Here is a 24,621-nt window from a genome sequence, read left to right as displayed (position 1 = left end):
TTTTTTCTGAAGCAGGACCATACCTCGAGAAGTGCATGTCTTAAAGTTAATTTTTTTGCTGTGCTCTTGTTAGAGTTTAGTTGGTTTTAAATGTATTCGCTATTTGTTCTGCAAATGTGCCCAGCTGCACTTAAATGAATTAAATGAAACAAAGTATATTAATATAGTACTTTAATGTAAGTACAGTATTCAACATTTTTTAAATACTGAAGTGTTTTTGAACAATACTATAGAGGGGTAATTGAATTAACAAATATATTCATTCATTCATTTTCTTGTCGGCTTAATCCCTTTATTAATCCGGGGTCACAACAGCGCAATGAACCACCAACTTATCCAGCAAGTTCTTACGTTGCGGATGCCCTTCCAGCCGCAACCCATCTCTGGGAAATAATGAATATATATATATATATATATATATATATATATATATATATATATATATATATATATATATATATATATATATATATATATATATATATGTATATATATATATATATATATGATACAGTTAAAATCAGAATTGTAAGCCCGCCTGAATTATTAGCTCCCCTGTTTATTTTCCCCAATTTCTGTTTAATTTTTTTCAACACATTTCTAATCGTAATTAGGCAAGTTACTGTATATTGATGGTTTGTTTTATAGACTATCGAAAACATATAGCTTAAAGGGGCTAATAATTTTTACCTTTAAATTGGATTTAAAAAATTGAAAACTGCTTTTATTCCAGCCAAAATAAAACAAATAAGAATTTCTCCAGAAGAAAGAATGTTATCAGACATATTGTGAAAATGTCCTTGCTCTGTTAAACATCATTTGGGAAATATAAAAAAATATATATAATAATAGATAAATTTAAAGGGCTCCAATAATTCTGACTTCAACTGTATAGATTTGTAAAATTTGAGTCTGTTTAGAACAGCATATTAAATTGCAGTAAAAAAAAAAAAAAAAAAAAATGAACTTTACAGTTATGCCACATGTGTCACGGTTAGAGGAAGGAGGACCCAAATGCAGAATGAAAAAATGGGTGTTTATTGACAATGTGATATGAAGAGGGGTTTTGGTGAAACAGTCCAACGGTGGGGAATGGAGTCATGCTGGGGAATCTTGGGTGGAGCAGGTAGACAAAGGAAGACTTGAGTCCAACAGCAGCCTGACAGGACACCAGCAACTGGGGACTCTTAGCAGACAAGGCTGGATGAATTCAAACACACACAGACTGGGAAAACTAAACTAAGAAACAAAACCATAAACTAAATAACTAACTAAGATACAGAAACTATTGACAAACTAAAAAAGCAAAGAGAAATGAAATTAGCTTTTAACTTACTGATAATTAACTGAAAGAAGCAAAACCAATAAAAGGGAATTAAACATTAAAGCTACGAAATAAGATAAGTAGAATATCTTAAACAAAACAAACTTGAAAAGGATTAACCAGATGGGGATGATACTGAAGGCCAACTGAAAAAAACAAACGTTAGACAAAGACAACTCTCTCACAAACAACAGCACAGATAAACAAGCACAGAATGGCAACAACATGAAACAAGTAGCAAGAAGTAACATGCAACAATGAACCAGCGAAGGCATGAGGGAAGAGAGCACATTATAAAGGGAGGAAAGAACATGAGGACCAGGTGTAAACACTGAGACTACCGAGGACTAGACGAGGGTTAAACAAGGGGGTGTGGCAGTAGGAAAGAGAGGGAGGAACGGAGCAGCACATGGTGGACACAAACAAAGGCTTAGCCATGTGTTTAAACACAACACAAACATAGACGTATAAAACGTAGACATCACTGAAATTACAGACAAGGAAGGGCTATGACAACATGTGCTTCATTGACAGTTTTATTGGTCACTAAGACTGACTGGCTTGGATTGAAGTTCCTTTGATTTAATAAAATTCATTTAAAAATAGCTTAGATTATAGCTAAGCTACTTTGCCCGTGTTGCTTTTATTAGCTTCCTACATTTCCCAGGAGGTAGCTTTTAATGTAGTTAAGCTACATTAGTACATTTTCAGTACATTTTCCAAGTAACTTGCTCAACACTGCCAGTAATACAATCTTGATGGAAACACACTAATTCACTTTTAGGATTTTGTTCATTTTTCCTGAACTTTGAAAAGACTTGCTCTACATTTTGTTGTAAACCTATGTGTAGAATAGTTTAGGTAGTTAAGAGTTTTATTGTATAGGCAGTATTTAATCAGACCAGTCATCTAAAAAAAATCATTAATGCTGAACGATTTCGCTGTTTTTAATGACCATTTTTACTTCAATGCTAACGTATCAAACTGTGTTTAATAGCAACGATGGAGTTTAACCGTTGTGTGTTGAACTCTATTATTGTCTTTTGACACAATGGCTCAGGGGTTAGCACTGTCACCCCACAGCAAGAAGGTATTTGGTTCGAGTCCCGGCTGGTTCAGTTGGGCGTTTCTGTATGGAATTTGCATGTTCTCCCCGTGTTTGTGTAGGTTTCCTCCAGGTGTTCTGGTTTCCCCTACAGTCCAAAACCATGCAGTACAGGTGAATTGAATAAACTAAAATGGCCATAGTGTATGTGTGTGAATGAGTGTGTATGGATGTTTCTGAGTATTGGGTTGAAGGTTTAAGGGCATTAAAACATATGCTTGAAAATTTGGCAGTTCATTTCACTGTGGCGACCCTGATGAATAAAGAGACTAAGCCAAAGAAAAATTAATGAATGATTGATTGAATGAATGAATAAATGGATTGTTATCTTGCTTTCTTACATTATATTGAAAAACTGATCTGGGAGCCAGAAACAAAGCGGTTCTGGGAACCATTGCCTGCTGCTTTTACAGTGAATATTTTCTGCATAATGCTTTTCTTGGTTTCCACATTGTCATTTCGGAAGGTCTCTAATGTGCATTCAAGACAAGAGGAGATTTAGCAATGATGGTATTTAGCGGAAATGGGTTGTAGCTGTCACTTAGGCTAGTCGTTTCATGAAGAGCACTTGTCCCTGAATATATTTGTTCTCACGCAATGACCTTTCATTGTTACATTTTAAATTTGCATCAATAGACCCTTTTGGTGTTAGCAAGGATGCTATTTAGCTGATATATGTCATAGCTTGTGTAAAGTCTAGTTATCTTGAGCATGCTAGTCTTGTGTTCCCAGTAAAGTGGTGCTTTTTACAAAAAGAATATTGTTCTCTTAACATTTTCGCTCAAGTGCAGTGACCTTTCTCAGTTCTAAATTCTGATCCTTTGACAAGTTAGCTGTTAGCGGTGATGATTTGTAGCTGCATGTGTCATAGCAAAAAACCCTGCTTTTCACTTAACATTTTGTTCTCTTATCGTGACCTTTCTCGCTTTAAATACACATTCTAAGACAAGTTTGTTGTTTGCTACGATGTTATCTGGCAGATGTGTGTCACATTGCATTAGCTAGTCAATACTGGCATGCTAACATGGCATCAATGTGGCAATTTTTGCAAAGAATATATTGTTCAGTTAACGTTTTTTTAATGTCTTGGATGACCTTTCCTTTCATGCTAAATTTTAAATGCTAAACATACATTGATTGTTAGCAATAGTAACATTTGGCTAATATGTGTCACAGCATCTAGCCATCTTTACATTTTTGTTGTCATTCTGTGACCTGTCGCACTTTTTTCAAAAAACTACAGCATCCGAGAACAGTTCAATTTCTTTTTTCTTCTGTTAGGAACAACTGAAAAAATATGTGTTCATGCTAACATTTAGCATGGGCTTAAGATTTTATTACCACATTTCTGTAGCGCCTAATAAACCAAATCAGCCAGCAAAGTAATTCTGTGTTCGTCGCTGTACTCCGGCTGATAGAAATGGCAAGAGCTTGAAATAGCTTGAAATGTCACGTTGCAATGCAATTGCCGCAAATCACCCACATTTCACCGCAATTGCTCTTTGACCATACAGTAGATGAAGCCATCAGTGGGGTAAAATTAAAGCATATTACAAATCAACATGAAAAGTGTAAAATTGCAGACCAAGTGCATAGGCTTTATCGTTTTCTCCGAATTTGATTAACGACTAAAAAGTCAGTCTGTTTCCTCCAGATTGGAAGTTTCTTTATTTATATATTTTCACCAGGGACCCTCTCTAGCCTGATTGGAGTCATTTTGTTGGGCTTTCATGTTCTTTTGCTCCCTGTGTGGTTGCGAAGTATGACTTTGGCTGTCCGGCTTTGCTGTGTAATGGACTGTTTTTTTCAGCCTGTGGGCCATTTTGGCTCCAGGAATACATAATGTGTTTAGATAACGGCTGTAGACCGCATGCATGTCCAGAAAGAAGTGTCCCTGCAGGGGGTTTGGTTGCATATTTGAATGCACATTGGCAGCGCATTAGATGCTGGACCGACTGCTTTAACCACACACTTACATGTGTTTCTATATTTAGACTGAGAGTGGATGCATACAGTAAAAGATTGATGTGGAGAGGACATGGCTGAGACGTCTCAAGTTCAGTGAAATGCGCTTGATCTCTTACTGCTAATTTCCATCTTTGAAGATGCTTTAATGCACGGGTTTACATTTGACACGCGATGCACGCTACCATGTCAAGTGCTACTGCACTTTATTGCGTTATTGGGGTTAATAATTCAATACATTTTAATCATCAAGTTTTGATTATTAATCAAAAATTGTTTATTTATCCATTTGCTTGTTTACTATAATAATAAAAAAATAATAACAACAACAACCACAATAATGATAATAATAATAGTAATAATAATAATAATAATAATAATAATAATAATAATAGTTATTATTATTATTATTATTATTATTATTATTATTATAGTTATTATTATTATTAACATTATTAAATGTCATTTGACTTTGTTTTTTTTTTAATAAATTGTAGTAAACAGAATGTGTTTTATTTTAATGTAAATAATAAAATACATCTTTTTAATGATTATTTACTTTTTAAAGGGCCAAGATTGAAATAAACTTTTTAACAATAATAATAATAATAATAATAATAATAATAATAATAATAATAATAATAATAATAATAATAATAATAATCAAATGTATTATTATTATTATTATTATTATTATTATTATTATTATTAATGTGGATTTAACTAAAAAAGCTTAAATGCTCCTGTATTTTATTGCTTACACGCATGCAGCGTCAGCATCAATGCTTCCCATTCCCTTTTTTGTCTAATTGAATTCTGGGTCCTTCGCAGCAGAAGTTGGGAATTCTCAACTTTTCAAACGCCAGCAGAAACATCAGCCAATCAGAACGCTTTATGCAAATACTCCTGCTCGGATAGTAGCCGATTGCAGTCTTATTTTTATTGGCTGATGCAGCTATAACGAATGCGTCAACCCCAACTTCAGACCTGACCTCCGTGAAGCGTACATACTGAAGCAACACTGAAGCCCCTTGTGGATCGGGCGTTATTGCATTTAAGAATTTAATACATTTTATTAGTATTGCTAGCAAAACTTAAGTAAAGTTGAAAACCTTTTCTTTTTGTTTTGTTTTTATATTTGTAATTTTAAAAAAAGTTGGTGTATTTTGACTTTTTTTTTTTGGCCTGTATTAGAATAGAAATGGTATAAAAAGCACACAAACATACTGAGTTATAGGTACGGTACATTGTTATGGGTCAACAATGCAAATTTTTGGCTCAAATCCAGCAGTAACAGCAGTAACTAAGGAGGGAGTTGTTTAGCGAAGGGCCATTTGCTGTGAAAAATATTTCTGTATTAATGTTCTAATATTACTAAACATTAATGTTTTGTTTTTTCATTTACATTACAACTGACTTCTTTCCTGTTGTTTGTTTATTTTCTAGCAACAGCCCTGCACACAAATATTACCTGGCCACCAGTCCTGTTTCAGGTTGGCTGTACCTCTCGGACACCAGCAGCAGGAAGGTGTTCAAAGTCAAGTCTCTGTATGCAGTAAAAGATGTGGCCAAAAACCTGGAGCTGGTGGCGGGAACAGGAGATCAGTGTCTGCCATATGACGAGACTCGATGTGGGGATGGAGGCAAAGCTGTGGAGGCCACACTCACCAACCCAAGAGGTACATCTCAGTCACATTACAGTTTTATATACATTTTTTTTAAATGCATAACAATTTTGGCATCACTGATTCAATTTATAACCCTATAATTTCCTTTAGCCCATGGGAAAATTATCTTAAATAAGAAGGTGCTGAAAAAAATGCTTCAGCCACACATTGTCCATTCCAAAAAAGTTTTTCATCCATATATTTGTGCCAAAACAAGCCCTGAGCATCAAAATTCAGAGCAAACCCCAAAACCACAGAATGAAACTGATAGCAAAAGCTGTGGTTTGTATTCGCTTGTCAGTTTGGGGTATAGCAGTGTCCTTTCTCCATGTCCAGGGGAATTTTATTGGAGCACTGCAATTAATGCTCTCCTCCATTTTCCCCAGCGCAAAGCAGAAATATAATGACTTTCCATTTGCTTGGAATTTGTAAGGTAGTCTGACTTTGAAAAGGAAAAAGAATTTATGACAGATTATTGTGACTATTGTAGCATTATCCCCTTGGTATGGTTTGATTTTAAATTGTATTGATTAATTTATTTTGTTTGTGTACTCAGTTTGTGTACAAATTGCTGGGTTATTGCAACACAATGTTGGGTAAAATATAGACTAGCTACTTGGTTATTTCTTATGAAATACATTAAATATTATTATATCTATTAAATAGGACCAAATGCAGTCAAATTTTTGGGTTAGTCTGTATTTTAGCCAATTTGGGTTGAAATAACCTCACATTTTTTGTGTAATCTAATCTAATTTTCAAAATAATTTTTTAGTTTGATTGTTTGTTTTCTTTTTTTGGGTTTTTGGATTGGTTGCTTGTTTTTTTTTTTTTTTTTGCTTGTTTTTTTTTATTTATTTATTTTTTTTTTTTTTAAAGAAAACTGGACATGTAACCTACCTCCCTCTTTGTTTTGTTTTTTCTTGTTTTGCAAAAGCTGTCTTTTGCATGCACTTGTCAGTTTGGGGAATAGTTGTATAGTAGGGTTCTTATCTCCTAGTGCAGTGGAATCAAAAGCCTGTGAATAATGCTTTCCTTCATTGTCCGCAACAGAAAAGCAAAAACATGTTTGCTTGTTATTGTTATTTTTTAATTTTCATTTCCACAATTTCCTTTAAAAGTAAAATAGCATTTGTGACTATTTTTGCATTCTAAACTGAAAGTCAAAGTAACCACAGTCACATGTTTCCCTTTGTCATCCGCAGTGTCATAGAAATGATTCACATGCTCTTAAATAGCTTGAACAGCACCGCATGCATCTCTTTTCCCAGGGTGCTCTATGTCTGGTTGTTTTTCCTCTGACATGCAGTAAATAATAAATAGATTCCATGGATTTTTCATTAGACGTCTGGCTTCGTATTGAGCATATTAATATGCACAGGTCATGTTTTACTCCAATATACCTTAAATGAAAAACAAAAAAGTTGCATGTGTCTCAGAAACCTGCTATTGTACTGCATGTACAGTACGTTAGTAAACTGCTTCTGTCCCTCTTTTAAATTTAATTAAATAAAAATGCACACATGTAAACATACAAAAAGAAAGAACTCAGGTAAGGACTATTAAGATGTTGGGGCATTGGATTCATGTTTCTGTCCTCCCTTTTTTCTGTTCTAGTTTTTTATTATGAATTGTAATCTAATATATATTTTTTTTTTTAGAAAACGGAGGTTCAGTTATTTCAACATATTGTGTTGTTTTTTGTTTTATTTATGTTTGTTTTTGTTTAGTGTTATTTTTTTGTGCAATGTTTTTTGTTTTGTTTTTTTAATTCCATATTTGTGATAAAAAAATAGTGAAAGTTGTTGTATTTTTTTTCTTTCTTCACTGTAAAAATATCTGTAAATTAGCAGGCTTCCATATTTTCTGATTTCTGATATATGTTTTAATTGTTTTCCTATTTATTTATGCTTTTGATTTGCATTATGGGATCTTGATATTTCTTCCTACAACTTTCTACAACTATACCAAGTCAAAGATTGTCTGAGTTGGTTTTTCTAAGTAAAGGATAATCACCAATTTGCCGTGCGTTAAAGACAAGACAAGGCAAGTTTATTTATATAGCACATTTTATGCACCATGGTAATTTAAAGTACTTTACATAAACAGGAATAAAAAAGTCAAGTATAAGAATAGATTCAATGTGTTAAAATTAAAAGAAAGATTCAAATGTGTTAAAATTAAAAGAAAAAAAGAAAAGAAAGACAAAATAGTGCGATCTGTTGGCACTAAACAGAAACACTGTTTTAAGTCTTGATTTGAATGTGCCTAATGTATGAGCACATATGGTAATTTTTTGAAAGCTGATTCCAGCAGCGGTGGTTGTAACTGGGAGCCAGTTACATTCAAAATAGATTTTAAAGTAATATTACATGTCTATAAGTCACTAAATGGCCTAGAACCTCAATACATTACATATATGCTCACTTAAAGGATTCTAATGCATGATGTGGAGGTGAAGGACCACAAGGTTAATTATTTATCAACTTTTAAATGAGAAAGATCCAAGAGATGAGATCCAGTGGCAGACCCTGAGATGGTCTGGCCTAAATAAAGCTTCTGTCAGTAGGTAGCTGTTTGCAGATCTGCCGCTGACTATCTGGAGCTCAGAGTTTGACATTTTTAAAGACATACTTTCCTTATAAACTGCAAATTGACTTTAAAATAACTATATTTGCATTTGAAAAATTCGTAAAACTTTATTTTGTGACGTAATTGATAAGTATATTTTAAATTTTGCAGATTTCTTGTCTACCATTAATAGCCTCTTATCGGTTTCTTGTGCAGCACATGTGAATTGCTACGATGAGATGTTTGGGCTAAGCGTATTTATTTTAAACTGTGATCAAAACTGACTGGAACTACCTGTGCATTTTGACGAAAATAATGCACATCCTTCAGCCAATCAGAATCAAGACATTCAACAGATCATGGAAAATTGTATATAACAATAGAAAACTATTGCCATGAATAATCTGCCAGTACCTTTTCTGTTATTTTACTTATTTCTATATTAGTTCTTATACAGTTGAAGTCAGAATTATTAGCCCCCATTGGATTTTTTTTTCCTTTTTCAAATATTTCCCAAATGATGTTTAATTTTTGACAGTATGTCTGATGATTTTTTTTTTCTTCTGGAGAAAGCATTGTTTGTTTTATTTTAGCTTGAATAAAAGCAGTTTTTAATTTTTAATAAATCATTTTTAGGACAAAATAATTAGCCCCTTTAAGCAAGATTATATATATATATATATATATATATATATATATATATATATATATATATATATATATATATATATATATATATATATATATATATATATATATATATTACCCTAGCCTTAACCTAATTACCCTTGTTAAGCTTTTAAATGTCCCTTTAAAGTGCCATGAAACCCCCCTTTTCAGCAGGGTGTTTTCACACTTCTAGTTTGGAAAAAGTCAGGAAAGTGGGTGTGTCTAGCTCTGTTTAGGTAGGAGTGTTGGGGGAGGGAAAATGGGAAGGATTTGAATAAAAATGGGAGGTTCCATTTGGGCATGCGCTGATTTTCACCAAGGAAAAACAAACACATGAGCAGGGGAGAAAGACAGTGACTGTGTTTAATGACAGTGAAGTGTTTAATACCACACGATGTATAAAAGAAAAAAACCTCTGCATTTCTCGGTAACTCAGATGCACTCAGTACGTCAGAAAGCCGTGTGTGTCTAGACTATCCTGTCACAAAATGCGGTGAAAATAAATATGACGGTCGGCAATAGTTTGCTTGCAGTGTTTACCTGTTTACACTCGGAGCGCAGCATTTACAGCAGATCTTTCAGTCCATAATATTGTAGTGATATTGACGTAAACTAAGTAACCTAGAAATCATTTTGACTAAGTTCTGTCTTTAAACACTGAAAGAGTACTTCTGACAATACAAACTATAACTTTGCCATCTGTATGAACAAAGAAGGGGCGGCACTGATCGCACACACTTACCAAATCTGTTGAGACGAGACAATCAACACCAACTGGAGCTACATCATCTTTTTTTAAAGGAGATGAGTGGCAAATTCGGATTTCATAATTTCCAGATGCTAAAAGCTCTTGAGTAAAAAATGTTCAGTTCAAACGTATTTCTGTCGCGAGTCACATGCACTGATCCACACATGATTCCATTGTGCTCTCATTGCTGGAAAATGAAAACAAAACCTTCGTTGCAGCACATTATAAAAGCAACACTGACGACCTGTATCTCGAAACAATTCTTATTCTTTTCCCACTTCTTTTGGCACAACAAGTCGTCTCTCTGCCGTCTGAAAATTGTTTCAGGTAAAACAGTCTTGGAAGCTAGCATACACAATAGAGCGCGCTGATTGGTTTGTACCAAGTCTTACTCATGAATGAATGCAGCACACTCAGAAACGTAAAACGATACTACCAGGTACAGACGTCCAGTTTACATGCTGGAATACACGTTAAGATTTCATGGCCGTGACGCAGCTTCAAAAATTCGTTTCAAACCAGAAGTACGAATTTGCTCGAAATAACGCAAAAACATCCAATTTTCACTTTTTTGTGAAATATGTGTCCTGATAGTGTTTTTAGTAGTTTGGGACGCATATACGATTCTCAACAGCTCAAAAAATGTGTTTTGGTATTTCTTGACCCTTTAAGCTGTATAGAAGTGTCTTGAAAAATATCTTGTAAAATGTTAGTTACTGTCATCATGGCAAAGATAAAATAAATCAGTTATTATAAATGAGTTATTAAAACTTTTATGTTTAGAAATGTGTTTGAAAATAAACAGGGGGCTAATAATTCAAGGGGGTTAATAATTCTGACTTCAATTGTACATTATATTATTTCAAAGTACTAAAATGTCACGAAAAGTCACTTTGCTAAACTAAAGAGTTACATTTTCTACCTTGAGTTAAGATCAAAAGGTCCCTATAATGCAATACAGAACCAAAGGAAAAACACTTGTAAATCACAAAATACAGTAACTGTTAATTAACAGATATTCTTTACAGTGTTGTTTTGTTTTTGTTTATTAAAAGCTGGCTTATTTCCTTCATTTTTTGTCTTGCTTCCATTCATTCAATATATCCAGTGTCATCTATTTCAGGAAAAGTCATAATTTTTTTTTATTTCTTCCACTTTTGCTTATGCATTTCTTTCCATTATTTTTCGACAAACTACCTTCTGATTATTCCGTTGTATTTAGTTTTTATTGTCAAAATTTGTTTGTATCATTCATCTAATAAGAGTATGAACTGATGGTGGTGTTTATCAAACTGTTAACAGTATCACTAATATTTTCAGATTAAATTTCTCTAATTTGTCCATTCCAGCACTGTTTACCACCTAATCTAACATCCATTCTCCTTGTCCCGTCTCCAGGCATCACCGTGGATAAGTATGGTGTGATCTTCTTTGTGGATGGCACCATGATCCGCCGCATCGATCAGAACGGCATCATATCCACCCTGCTGGGCTTCAACGACTTGACTTCGGCTCGACCCCTTAGCTGTGACTCGGTGATGGACATCTCGCAGGTCAGTCGCCCATACAAGAAATATAGAAAGACCAGCCGGGTGGGCTCTGTTCCTCATGTCAGCCCTAGCGAGGGGTGAAGGGTGCAGCTGACGTCTCTTTAGGGCAAGTCAGGGGTCTCTGCTTTGCTGTGGGTGACCTAGTAACCCAGATGTTGCCTTCAGCTGCAGGCCGGCGACATCTAGTTTCAAGCTGACCTACAGATCCATGTGTTTCCTCCATCCCCCAAAAAAAAACAGGCGCGCAGAGGCCCCGTGGTCACCCCAGGCACTGTTAGCTGATCCAAATGTTAACTGTCACCCCGGGCAAGGACACTGCGCACACTGGCATCTCCGAAGCTTTAGTTAGAAAAGTGACGCAGCCCTGAAGGTTCTAGACCTGAAGCTTTTTTTTCTTTGGTTTTCCTCAACTTCATTTTGCCTGTAACATTCCCCCAGTGTCAAGACTATCAACAGGGCCTGCGGTTACAATGACAAATACAATATCGTTCACATTTTCTGAGCAGTTGACCACAATAGTCTTTTTTTCCGCCCAGTTTTGTATTTTTAATTTAATTTTCACTGGCAAACTAGGAATGTAGACAGACTGCATGTGATGTCTAGATTTCAGGGCAGTTTAATTCACTCAGTCCATACAAAATGTCAGTTTTTTGTGTGTGTGTGTATGGTCGTGCGTGCGTGAGAAAGCAAAATATAAATCTACCATGCAGGTAATCATCAGGGTTTCGAAATCCACTGGGATCCTGCAGAATTGGGCTATTTTTACACTTTTTTTTTCTGCTGTTTGTATACATTCATTTGTTTTAGTCTGTGAATTAAACCAAGACAAAGCAAATACAATTTCAGCTGATCGAGACCACGAAATACGATTTAAAAACAGGCTTGACCTTGAAAACAGGGACAATTCTGCCAGAATGTCATTTCACTAGATATTAAATTATGAAACAGTTTCGATGCAGGGATATGATACACACTTCCATCCTGGATTGTTTTTGGGCAGCATTTATGCAAAATGTGTAAGATTTGTTATGAAGACAAGACAACCCTTAAATTATATCTCTTTTCATACTGTAAATTTTACAGTAATAAAAGTATAATAGTAGCATTATGGAAAAAAAAACCCAGTATGTAGACAAAGTTTTTATTTTATTTTGTTATTGTTGTTTTAAATCTACTACATTTATTTTTCAAATATATTAACACACTCCGCAATTATAAAAATATATGCAAATATATGTAAAGTATATGTAATACTATATTTAGCAAAAGTGTACGAATATACATTCATTCATTCATTTTCCTGTTGGCTTAGTCCCTTTATTAATTCGGGGTCGCCACAGCAGAATGAACCGCCAGCTTATCCAGCACATTTTTACGCAGCGCATGCCCTTCCAGCCACAACCCATCTTTGGGAAACATCCACACACACACACACACTCATACACTACGGACAATTTAGCCTACCCAATTCACCTGTACCGCATGTCTTTGGACTGTGGAGGAAACCCGAACACCCGGAGGAAACCCACGCGAATGCAGGGAAAACATGCTAACTCTACACAGAAACGCCAACTGAGCCAAGGCTCAAACTAGCATCCCACGACTTTCTTGCTGTGAGGCCACAGCACTACCTACTGCGCCACTGCGTCACTATATGAATATACACTTTATGATAATAATAATAATAATAATACATTTAATAATTATTATATTTAAGAAATAATAACACTAAAATACTAAAATCATCATCATCATCATCATCATCATCATTATTATTATTATTAATTTCATTCATTCATTTTCTTGTCGACTTAGTCCCTTTATTAATTCAGGGTTGCCACAGCGGAATGAACCGCCAACTTATCCAGCACATTTTTACACAGCGGTTGCCTTTCCAGCCGCAAACCATCTCTTGGAAACACTGTCCACACACACTCATACACTACGGACAATGTAGCCTACCCAATTCACCTGTACCACATGTCTTTGGACTGTGGGGAAAACCGAAGCACCCGGAGGAAACCTACGCGAATGCAGGGAGAACATGTAAACTCCACACAGAACCTTCTTGCTGTGAGGCGACAGCACTACCTACTGCACCACTGCTCTACGAGCCACACATCAAATTAAATAAAATATGACACTTGACTTCAAAACTCAAATGTGAATAATAAATATTGATTTTGCTGTGTTTCATTTCAGCATAATTTCACAATTTAGATGTAAAATATATTGCCATGGTAGTCAAAAACACAAACCATATATATCCTTCACTCTTTTAGTTTTGCTTTCACTCATCTGTCCAGCTTGCAGCTTGCTCAATAGCATCTTTATTTTGCTGAAAAGACACACAAGCACACAGACTCTCTTACACTCACAGAAAGACCACTGCAGTCCTCAATGATGACAAATCACACCCGTCCCTGCCAAACACACTGAGACAGTAAAAAGCGTCCATTAAAAATGCATGCGCCGCTCACGCTTACTGCATCAAAACACACCGGCGCATTACTCCAGCTCATCCTCACCTATATCCAGCTACTAAATATCCTGCGCTTGAATTCATTAGCATGCCCAGATCATCAGGTCCCGCTGTCTCTGTTTTCAGAACTGTCACGGCTTTATTTCCTCCACTATTCTGCATTCAGAGCACACCTCATATTATATTTCTCATGTTTCTGCTTTTTCGGGCAGCGAAGGCGTCCTGCATGGGTGCTCAGAATTCAAGACTTGGCAGGAAATTTCTTCACAAGTATTACATTAGTTTGGAAGAATAAATTTCCTGCTCGTCCCCTGCTGAATGTAGAAATGCGGTCATCGTATCGGCGTGTTCCTGGAGGATTTGAGATCTTTAAATTTCCCTTTGATTTGTGTGATGGATACTCGAATTTCACAGAGGTCACAGAGCTCAAACACAAAATCAGCCATTTGCTCAGTAACTTTGTCTGGCTTTCTGTTGTAAAATTGTGTTAAATTGGTGAAACAAAAAGGGGTGTGAAATTTCACATGCTCTTATGAAATTAAAACTGTGTTCAAAATGTCAAAAAGAAAAAAAAAAGGAAAAAATCTATGAAGATATAAGCAGCTAAGACATTGAAAACAAATTTTTCCGCAAAACCTAAACACAATTTTTAGGAGCAGAATTATTTTAAGCATGTAGCAAATGTTTAATAAATAGCTTTTTTTTTATTTATTTAAAAATCATATTACCCACTGCTAATTTGTATATATTTTTTTAGATTATTAAAAGGAGATTGGGGTTTTACTTTTATATTTTGTTAAATTTGTTTGAGAATATTTTTATTTATTTATTATTTGAGAAATGTTATTCTGAAATTCATTCATTAATTTATTCATTTTCTTTTTGGTTTAGTCCCTTTATTAATCGAGGGTCGCCACAGCGGAATGAACCGCCAACTTATCCAGCATATGCTTTATGCAGTGGATACCCTTCCAGCTGCAACCCGTCTCTAGGAAACATTCATACATATTCGCACGCTAACTCTAAGCACTAAGTTCTCCCTGCCCACCGCTGCGACGTGCGTGTCTGCTTCTCATGCGTTGCTTCAGATAAACATCAGTCAGTGACAGAGACAGACAAAAATGAAGCTGAAAAAGGGTCAATAGTCAAAAATTTCAAGTAAGTTTATTTGATGTGTTAGTAGGGGAGTTTATTCAAGCCTTTCTGAAATGATGAGTCACACACAAATGGCATTTGCAGTACACACAAACACACACATATGGGTGTTTATTTATGATTTTACTTTTTTTTTATTACAAACATGCACTGGTTTAAAAAGTTTTAAACTTGTAAAAGTAGTTCTTAAGGTGCAGCTGATCACAGAGAGTTGTAACATGTTTAAATCCTACTGTACGTTCTTTGGAGAAAATGTCCTGTGGACATTAACATGTATACTTGGTATTATAAAAACATGCCACCGGTCAATCAATTTGGTGGGTGGGGAAAACCGCACTCCCACATTATGCTGTGGTGGTCCTCAAAATCACTGGAATCCTATTTTAATGTCATGAAATTAAAAAAAAAAAATGACTTTTGGTGTTTGTATCACTCCAATAAGACAGTGAACACACTATACCTGCAAACGGTTCTGTCCAAACAACTTCCAAAGGTTGATTTTCATCATAGGTGTCCTTTAAACAAAATGAATTCTGTCAGAATTTTAACAAATACCTCTAACTTTAATTATATTTTGTAATTAGATGGGGAAAAGCTAAAATTATGTGATATGTATATGTTTTCTACCTCACCTGATTTATATCACTGCATTACATTGTTAAATAATAATAACCCCAAAAATTGACAGAATGCTTAAATTGTATAACTAGCTAACTTAATTAGCATGCACAGAAATTAGGAAATGTTTATCTAAGTCATTAATTGTCAGACTCCCGTGCAATCTCCCGGACATTGTGATGGCTGCGTAGTGCATCTTTTTTTAGCTCAATATTATGTCTTCGACAGCGGTGATATTTTCACATATTTTCGACCACTCCCAGCCACACGACATTTCGATCCAGTGCAATATTTTCACCAACAAAATATATATTTTCCAATCTTTTTAGTAAATCCAACAACTTTTGTCTAGTGTTTAGTTAGAAAATTTTAAAGAACTTGTAGCCTTTCAGTTCCTGTAAACCTTTGATCAGACTCTTTTGAAACAACACTTTTATTGAAGCCTTAAGCAAATAAAAATAAATACGGCATCATTGCGTCATCCCCAAGGAAAGTAAATAAACGGATTATTCTAATGCACAGATTACGGTGTTATTCCTGTATGAAATTTCTCATTCTACATTCTTATTCCTGTAGTACGATAAGCAGTCTTATTTTTGTATGATATAATATTGCTTGCTTTTTTAAGACAATGTGTATTCACAAATAAATAAATGAGTAACATATAATTAATAATAATAATAACGATAATATTGACAAGCAATTTTTGTAGTTTTTCATTACTGCTCAAACTAAATGTAAGTAACTTGTACTGATTTAAAAACCAAAATGTGTACTGAGTGGTGATTTTTGTGTTCCTTTGTACACAATTTATTTATTTATTATTATTTTTTTTTTATTTTTTTTGCTTAAGAAGCAAAATGAATATGGATAATATAGACAACGTAGATTAATATAGATTTTATGGACAAACATACAATTATTGTTTAATATATTAAAATATATTTATTTTAATTTATTATATACTTAATTTATAATACATTGTATTGTTTTATTTTAAAATTGATTTTAAATACAATTTTTATTTATGTTTTTGACAAAGTTCTAAATTTACTAAAATAAATTACTCACTATTTACTCTCCCTCAAGTGGTTCCAAAGACCTTCATGAATTTCTTTGTGTCACGTGAATGTCTTCAAGTTTCCAATGTTTAAAAAAAAAATCTTCTTTGTTTATAAATTCAAAACGTTGCATAACAACTTGATGATGAGTAAATTGTAGCATTGTAGCATGATTTTTCACTTTTAGAATGATAACCTTTTTGAGCCGTTCTTTAGTTTCACGGTGTAAAGAACATTTCATGATCCGCTATAAACAGCTTGTTGAATGTAAGGGGTCCATGGATGTTAAAGGGTCATCACTAAACCGTCCAAGCCAAAAAAAAGCAGCTTTATTTTTTAATGTGCTTCTGGACAAGGTCAAGTCTGTGTGTATGTTGTTAGATTTACAGTAACAACAGCTGTTCTAGTGATGGATTTATGAGGGTGTGTGAAAGTGTGGTAGATGGAGAACCAAGGATGATTCCTCCTGTCACTCATACACACAAGCGCTCACACACTTAATATTTAACCTTCACTCTGGTGAGGAAAACTGATTTAATAAGTAAAGAATTACTCTGACGCACAGTCAAGCATCAGGACATCTGGTGTGTTTTCATCTGGAAAATGTCTTTTTTTCTGCAATATGTTGCAAGATCCATGGATTCCTGCATAAACATTTTTGTTTTTCCTCTTCTAGCAGCCATTTGTTCCCTAAGATTTGAATGCAAGTGGCTGTAAAGGCTTGTGAACACCAGGACAATTTTTGCACTTATTGTCAGTGTTTTTCCAAGACATACCAAAGCAATTTTCACTTACGATGAGCAGAGGGAATGTGCAACAAATTACTCCCTGACATTAGATGCTCCTTAATGAAAACAAAAAGATGGCGCTGGGCAACTTTAAAATTCTGACACTTACTTGTTACTCAGAAGAGAGAAAGTGTTTGATCTGCACATTTGGACATTACAGCAGTGTCTTGGACATTGAGATCTGTGGCTTTTGTGAGATATGACAGACCACTGTGTGTTAAAATTGATCTGTTTCCCTTTGACTGTTTCATATCAGCAGGATAAGGATTATATTTAATGCCTTTTTACTACCATTTTAGGTCTTGTTTTTGTAAGTTATTGGTTGTTATTGACAGTTCTTGGTATTTTTGGATTATGCATAGTCAGGAATCTAGGAATCCAATGTATAGAATAACAAAATGTTCTTCCATTTTGAAGTATACATTACTTGTTTTAAATTTTTATTAATGCAATTATATTTTTTTTTCATCCATTCATTCATCTTTTTTGATTATATATTTGTGCCATTTGCTTTTTGTTCAAACTATTTATTTAAACTGAGCTAAAAAAAAAAAAAAAAAAAACACAATTATAACATCTTTGGGGGAACAACGTAATTGTTTTATGCTCTATCAACTTAAATTTGTAAAAGAAAAAATAATAACATTTAATTAATTAATAAGTTGATATAATGTCTTCAATTTGTCCCAACACAAATCGATTATGTGAAACCTGGCATTTTTCAGTGTATTATCCTAAAGAAAGTATTAATTCAAAATAAACATCTGTAAGCAGTTTACATTTAGGTAAGACATATACGTAGACTTGCTTTAAATAAACTCTGCTAGCAAAAGTTTTGGAACATCTGACTTAACATGCTCATGAACTTTAATGACATCCCTATCTTAAAGGGGAGTTTGCCACTTATTGCAGCTTTAACAGTTTCAAACCTCCTGGTAAGACTTTCCACAAGGAGAGTGTTTATGGAAAACTTTTTATCAATTTGTCCAGTAACACATTTGTGAGGTCAAATACTGATGTTAGACCAGAAGGCCTGGTTAGCAGTCTCTGCTTTAATATATCCAAAAGGTGGTCAGTTGGGTTAGGGTCAGGACTCTGTACAGGACAATCAAGTTTGTCCACACCACTTTTGCTCATTTATGTTTTTTTTAAAGATCTCACTGCAGTCATGTTGAAACAAGAAGGGCTTCCACAAACACTACAATTTTAATTTAAAAACAGCATACACTACCTGACAAATGTATCGTCGTCGATTCCAGTTGTAAAAGCAACACATAATAGTTGAACATTTGGAAGTTAGAAGGTAGATTTTTCCGATAAATAATCTGCATCCCAATCATCACAAATACTGCAGAAGACCAATTGGAATCCACATGGACCTGAGATTCTCACAGAAATCAGTCACGTTTGGTGAAGGGAAAATCATGGTTTGGGGTCACTAGTGGGTCGCAGAGTGAACAAAGGTGGGTCGCACAACGTCACATAGCTGCAGCTATATTTACATTGCGGAGAATCGAAACCAGTACGATTGACGGCAATAACTCAAAAACCTCTTACCCTAAAAATATCTAAAGTGTGTTTCCTACAAAAAGACAAAGCTGGTTATGTTTCACAGCTGTCTTTTTCTTTTTTTTTTTTTCGCTCGACATTACAAGCACTGCTCCGTTTGAGTCCTCGCAATCTTCGTTTAGCCGGTAAAGCTTGCGCTGAGGGGTGCTTTCAGTAAGGGACCATCAGAAAAGTGCATATTTTTTCGGGTTTTTTATTTCCGTTTTTTTTTTTTTTTTGCTTTATTTTTTTGTGTTTTATTTTAAACACTACTAATTTTCTCTTAAATGAGCACAAACAGTTACTAAAGTAGTCGAATGCTTTCATTATAGATCTTTGCATTCTAACATTAACACCTATCAAACAAAACGCAATGAGAGATTCATTTGCTGCTCTTCACTAAATAACTAAAATAACTTTAATCAATATGCAAATACGATCAAAAGTGAAATAGTTTTATAGCTTTATTTAATTTTTGTATTGGCTATTGATTTTAATAGGCCTTTTATTTTATTGTCAATGGTTTCTAATGTTTGCTATGTATTTTATCATTTGAAGCTATTTGTTGTCCAATATTTTTTACATCCCAACATTGACAGATTGCTAATCAATAAATAGCTATAGTGCTATCAGTTAGTTTTACCATCACCTAATGTTCTGGAAGGGCATAGATGCTATGAAAAATAGTAGTAGTACTTTAACTACCCCCATCATTCCTTCCTCAAGCAAATGTGTAAAAATTAGATTAATTCAGCAATAATGTTAATTGCATTGGCATATTTATCTGACCTTTTCCCAGCTTGTAGTAGTCGATCAAAAAGCGATTTAGTTTCTTACTTTTTACTGCTATGTGACAGGGCTTGATCATAATCAAGGGGCTTGATCAAAGGTCCCTTCTACAAAAAGAAGAGTATCTTTTTCAACAACAAAAATGATCACAATTACAGCCAGCATCCCACCAAAAGCACTTTGAGCCTCATTTTGCGCATTTCAAATCGCAAAAACCAAAAAGCCACACACCATATATTTTTGACTGCATTGAATGGATATTTTTTTTTACCCATTTTTCCATATTAAAATTTTTTGGTGGGTCTTGAGATTGAATTACTTTCCTTGGTGCGTCCCGGAATAAAAAAAAAAAAAATTGGGAATCCCAGTTATACTGTACAATATTTCTGTTAAGTGACAAGACTCTTGTCTAAGCAAAGTCAGACATTACTGTCCTAATTTAAAAAAACTAAAAATCAAAGCATGATTATATTTTATTTTAGGAAAATAACCGTAATCTTGGGGTCTTTGCCTTTCATATAAGCCCCTTCTGAACCCAAATGATCAACTAGAAGTTAAGTTATTACTTGTTGTTTCTAAAACTTGACTGACAAGACTTTTTGTCAGGTAGTGTACTTGTATTTATCAAATTGTCAGACTTTTTTTTAAAATTAATAATAAGAGATTCCTGTATGCTATGCGATCGTACAATAAAAAATTAAAACAGCACAAACTTGCATTAAAAATACACAACAACAGTTGTTCTCTCCGAGATCACTGAACACTTGCAGAACTTGCAGCATTACGATATCACTTGTCATAATTACAGCTTCCTTCTGTTTGAAATGCAAATACAGAACATTTGCATAATGCATACCTATTCACATATGCAGCTTTAAGAATATGTAAAAGCCCTACAGTCTGCAGTATTGTATCCGTCCGCTTCATACGGAGATAAAAAAAAAAAAAAAAAGAAAATTCGCCCATATCTCCTCACCTGAAGTCCAGTTCTCGGCTGTGAATGACTAATGCATTTTCAAAGAAATGGACAAAAGAGCAGTTCTGAGAAGTGTTTGAGCGTTAGCACTTGTTTAAATATAATAAGTGACTGTCTGGGTCTGTAAAATGAAGTTTGTAAATGCCACATCTGTCTACTGAAAATGTCAGCATATTTTTTTTTTTCTTTTTTTCTGTCTCTTCAATTGTAAACATTCACATTTAGGAATCTTTAATGAGAAAGTCAGCAAACTTTGAATTCACTACATTAGTCATGCTTTTTTTTTCTCTTTCCCTCTCTATAAAGCTACAGATTAGTTTTCCACATTTGTGTAATACGTTTGAATATTAAGCTCAGCTTGGTACTGTAGCTTTTGGTCTGTTCGGGGGTGCATTAAAAGCATCTTTTAATCAGCCGGTCTTGTTAGCGTGCCAAGAACACTATTGAAATGAGACTCTTGATATCGGGCCCCTGAGAGGGAGCGAAATTCGCCAGATTCAGTGGTTTGGCTGGTAAAAGCCTGCCGCATTATTTTCAGAACAATACATGGTCATTTAGGTTTCAGGCAGCCGGCTGAGCTGCTGTTTGATAAGTGTGCAGCGTTTTGTTTCGAAGGTGCTGTTCTGCTCTCCATTATGACATTAAAAACCCAGAGCGGGAGGTAGATGGCTGACTGATGGACGGATGTGCTGATTTACCTCACACTGCTGTGTTTTTAATCTCCTCTGCTGACTTTTAGCATCAATTCAGCATTTTTTTTAATTCCGCATTTATCAGATGAATCAGGCTTTAATCAGGAACTGTTATGTTTGTGCCGGTTCTGACCTTTTTATATATTTATTTTTTATTTTTTGTCTTCCTGTTTGCTCTTTTAGCTGGAGCAAAAATCTGGCCTTTTCATTTTCCCTTCATGTCCGGTCACATTTTGGTCACACTTTATTTTGAGAGTCCGTTGTTGAATTTAACTTTGCATCTATATGCCAACTGATTCTCATTAGATTATAAGCTGTTAGTTTGGGGTTAGGAATAGTGTAAATTGGCATGTACACTCTCAGAAATAAAGTTACTTAAGCTGTCAATGGAGTGGTACCTAAAAAGTTTATATTTATACCTCAAGTATTTTTCTTAAAATCTGTAGGCACTAATATATACTTTTAAGGTACTAATATTGACCCTTCAAGTACAAATGTGTACCTTATAGGTACCATTTTAAATGTGTGAAAAAGCAGGATCAACAGATATTAAACAGACAGTCTACTAATACTCAACTGGACCATCAAAATAATGTGTTTACTTTTTTTTCAAGCAAACTAAAAACATTTTTCCTTTTATTTAGTAATTTTTATATGCAGAAATGGTAAATGTACTTATTTGTATAATAATTAGAATAATCATATTAATAAAACGTGCCATAATAATACTTCAGAAAGAGATTTACTGTTGTATTCAGTTGTGTTATTGGTTTTTTAATATAATATAATATAATATAATATAATATAATATAATATAATATAATATAATATAATATAATATAATATAATATAATATTTTTTGTAATAAAAATATTTGTAATCTTATTTATATAACAAGCTTTAAAAAGAAAAAAAAATAGTTAAAGATCTGCCAAAATGGCTAACAAGTTAGCATAATATCTTTGAAACACAGTCCCATCCCTGCCGTCCAAAGCTATGCCTCCTGAAATCATGAACGCACACCTTAAAGATGACAGTAGACAACCCACTAGATCAGGTTATTTGACAGATAGACTTTACAGTACTTTATAATACAATTCTGAATAAAAAACTGTATTATTTCTAGCACATTATAAGTCATGTAGTAAGCAAAGTTTGTCATAATGTGTAATATTTCATGCATGCAATGATTGCTAACCTCACTCTCCCATGTCGCGACTACTGTATGCTTAGTGGTTGGCCAGAGGTGTGCAGGAATTACTAAGCCATATTTGCATGCTTTTTAAGACCCAATATTCAGAGTAACACAGTAAACAATATAGGAAGGTGTCACAGGTTGTTATTGTTAAAAAATGAACCAACGTGAATATGAAACCACCTTCAGCTCAGTAAAGCAGGCCAGGCGAAATAGCACTATTTACTGATGTTTTGTTGTTGAACTAAATAATAATCAACATTATCGATTATCGATATTAATCTTTCACCGGATGATTTTGGTAGCTGAACAACAAAATCCACCTACAGTAGGCTTTACGTGACTAAAATAGTTTTAAAACGTAACATTAACTGTCTAAAAGAAATACTTTAGCCATGGTGCCATCCAGGGGTGGACTGGCCATAGGGAGCACTGGGACAATTCACGCTGGCCTGACACGATTCTGCCATCCTGCCTAATTAACCTAATTAACCTAGTTACAACTTTAAATGTCACTTTAAGCTGTATAGAAGTGTCTTGAAAAATATCTAGTAAACTATGATGTACTGAAATCATGGCAAAGATAAAAGAAATTAGTTATTAGAAATTAGTTTTTATTAATGTTATTTTTAGAAATGTGTTGAATTAAAAATTGGGGAAAAATAAACAGGGGGCTAATAATTCAGGGGGGTTAATAATTCTGACTGTAATTAGATGAACATGTTTTACTCTCATGTCTTACAGAGTATATAACAATACATATAAATACATTTAGATCATTTACTTTAATCATTACCATTGAAATGTAAAGAGACTTTCAAACAGTAGAACAAAAATGTTTATGAAGACAATCACCTACTGCACCTTTAATCTCTCTTTCTCTTTCTTTCTCTTTAAAGTGCTTTGTTTGTCTAATCAAGTTCTTAAAGTTGCCTAAACCAGCAGTATTTTAAAAGAATAAAGATTCACTTACGCTTTCTGAGTGAGCATTTCACTTGTGATTGTGATGTAGCGTCCTGTAAAATAGTTTGAGCACCTGCTTCATCATTTCAGAATTGAGAAGCAATTGAGAAATCTGTTCAAATCTCCTCTTAGCGAGCATCATTTCTCACTGTCTCCCTCAGGTGCGCCTGGAGTGGCCGACTGACCTCGCTGTGAGCCCCATGGACAACTCTCTTTATGTGTTGGACAACAATGTAGTCTTGCAGATCTCAGAAAACCATCAGGTCAGGATTGTAGCAGGACGCCCCATGCACTGCCAGGTCCCCGGTCTGGACCACTTCCTAGTCAGCAAAATCGCCATCCATGCCACCTTGGAATCAGCCAACGCTCTGGCTGTCTCTCACAATGGTCTTCTGTACATCGCAGAGTCGGATGAAAAGAAAATCAACCGTGTTCGTCAGGTTTCGACCAACGGTGAAATCTCTCTGCTCGCTGGTGCCCCCAGTGGCTGCGACTGTAAAAATGATGCCAACTGTGACTGCTACTCTGGCGACGACGGCTACGCGAAAGACGCCAAACTTAATGCTCCTTCATCGTTAGCGGTTTCGCCTGACGGTGAGCTTTTTATCGCCGATTTAGGAAACATTCGTATTCGATATGTTCGTAGGAACAAAGCGTTCCTAAATCCGCTCAATATGTATGAGATTTCATCACCAATTGACGACGAGCTTTACTTGTTTGATGTAAATGCGAGCCACGTCTTCACCCAAAGTTTG

General features: G+C 34.6%; 1 protein-coding gene across 31 annotated transcripts in view; it reads left to right on the top strand.

Moving 5' to 3' along the window:
* tenm4 (teneurin transmembrane protein 4) overlaps positions 1-24,621 on the top strand; it is a 463,933-nt gene that overhangs the window by 372,069 nt on the left and 67,243 nt on the right. For all 31 annotated transcript variants that reach the window (XM_073922732.1, XM_073922725.1, XM_073922721.1 and 28 more), the window contains 3 exon segments: positions 5,841-6,073; positions 11,448-11,602; positions 24,028-24,621. The exon segment at positions 24,028-24,621 is cut by the window's right edge and continues 284 nt beyond it. In XM_073922732.1, coding sequence (XP_073778833.1) covers positions 5,841-6,073; positions 11,448-11,602; positions 24,028-24,621 — 982 coding nt within the window.

Source organism: Danio rerio, chromosome 15, assembly GCF_049306965.1.
Source record: "Danio rerio strain Tuebingen ecotype United States chromosome 15, GRCz12tu, whole genome shotgun sequence".
NCBI classification, from domain to species: domain Eukaryota; kingdom Metazoa; phylum Chordata; class Actinopteri; order Cypriniformes; family Danionidae; genus Danio; species Danio rerio.
Note: the sequence above shows the minus strand (reverse complement) of the source record. Positions and strands in the feature narration are given on the sequence as shown.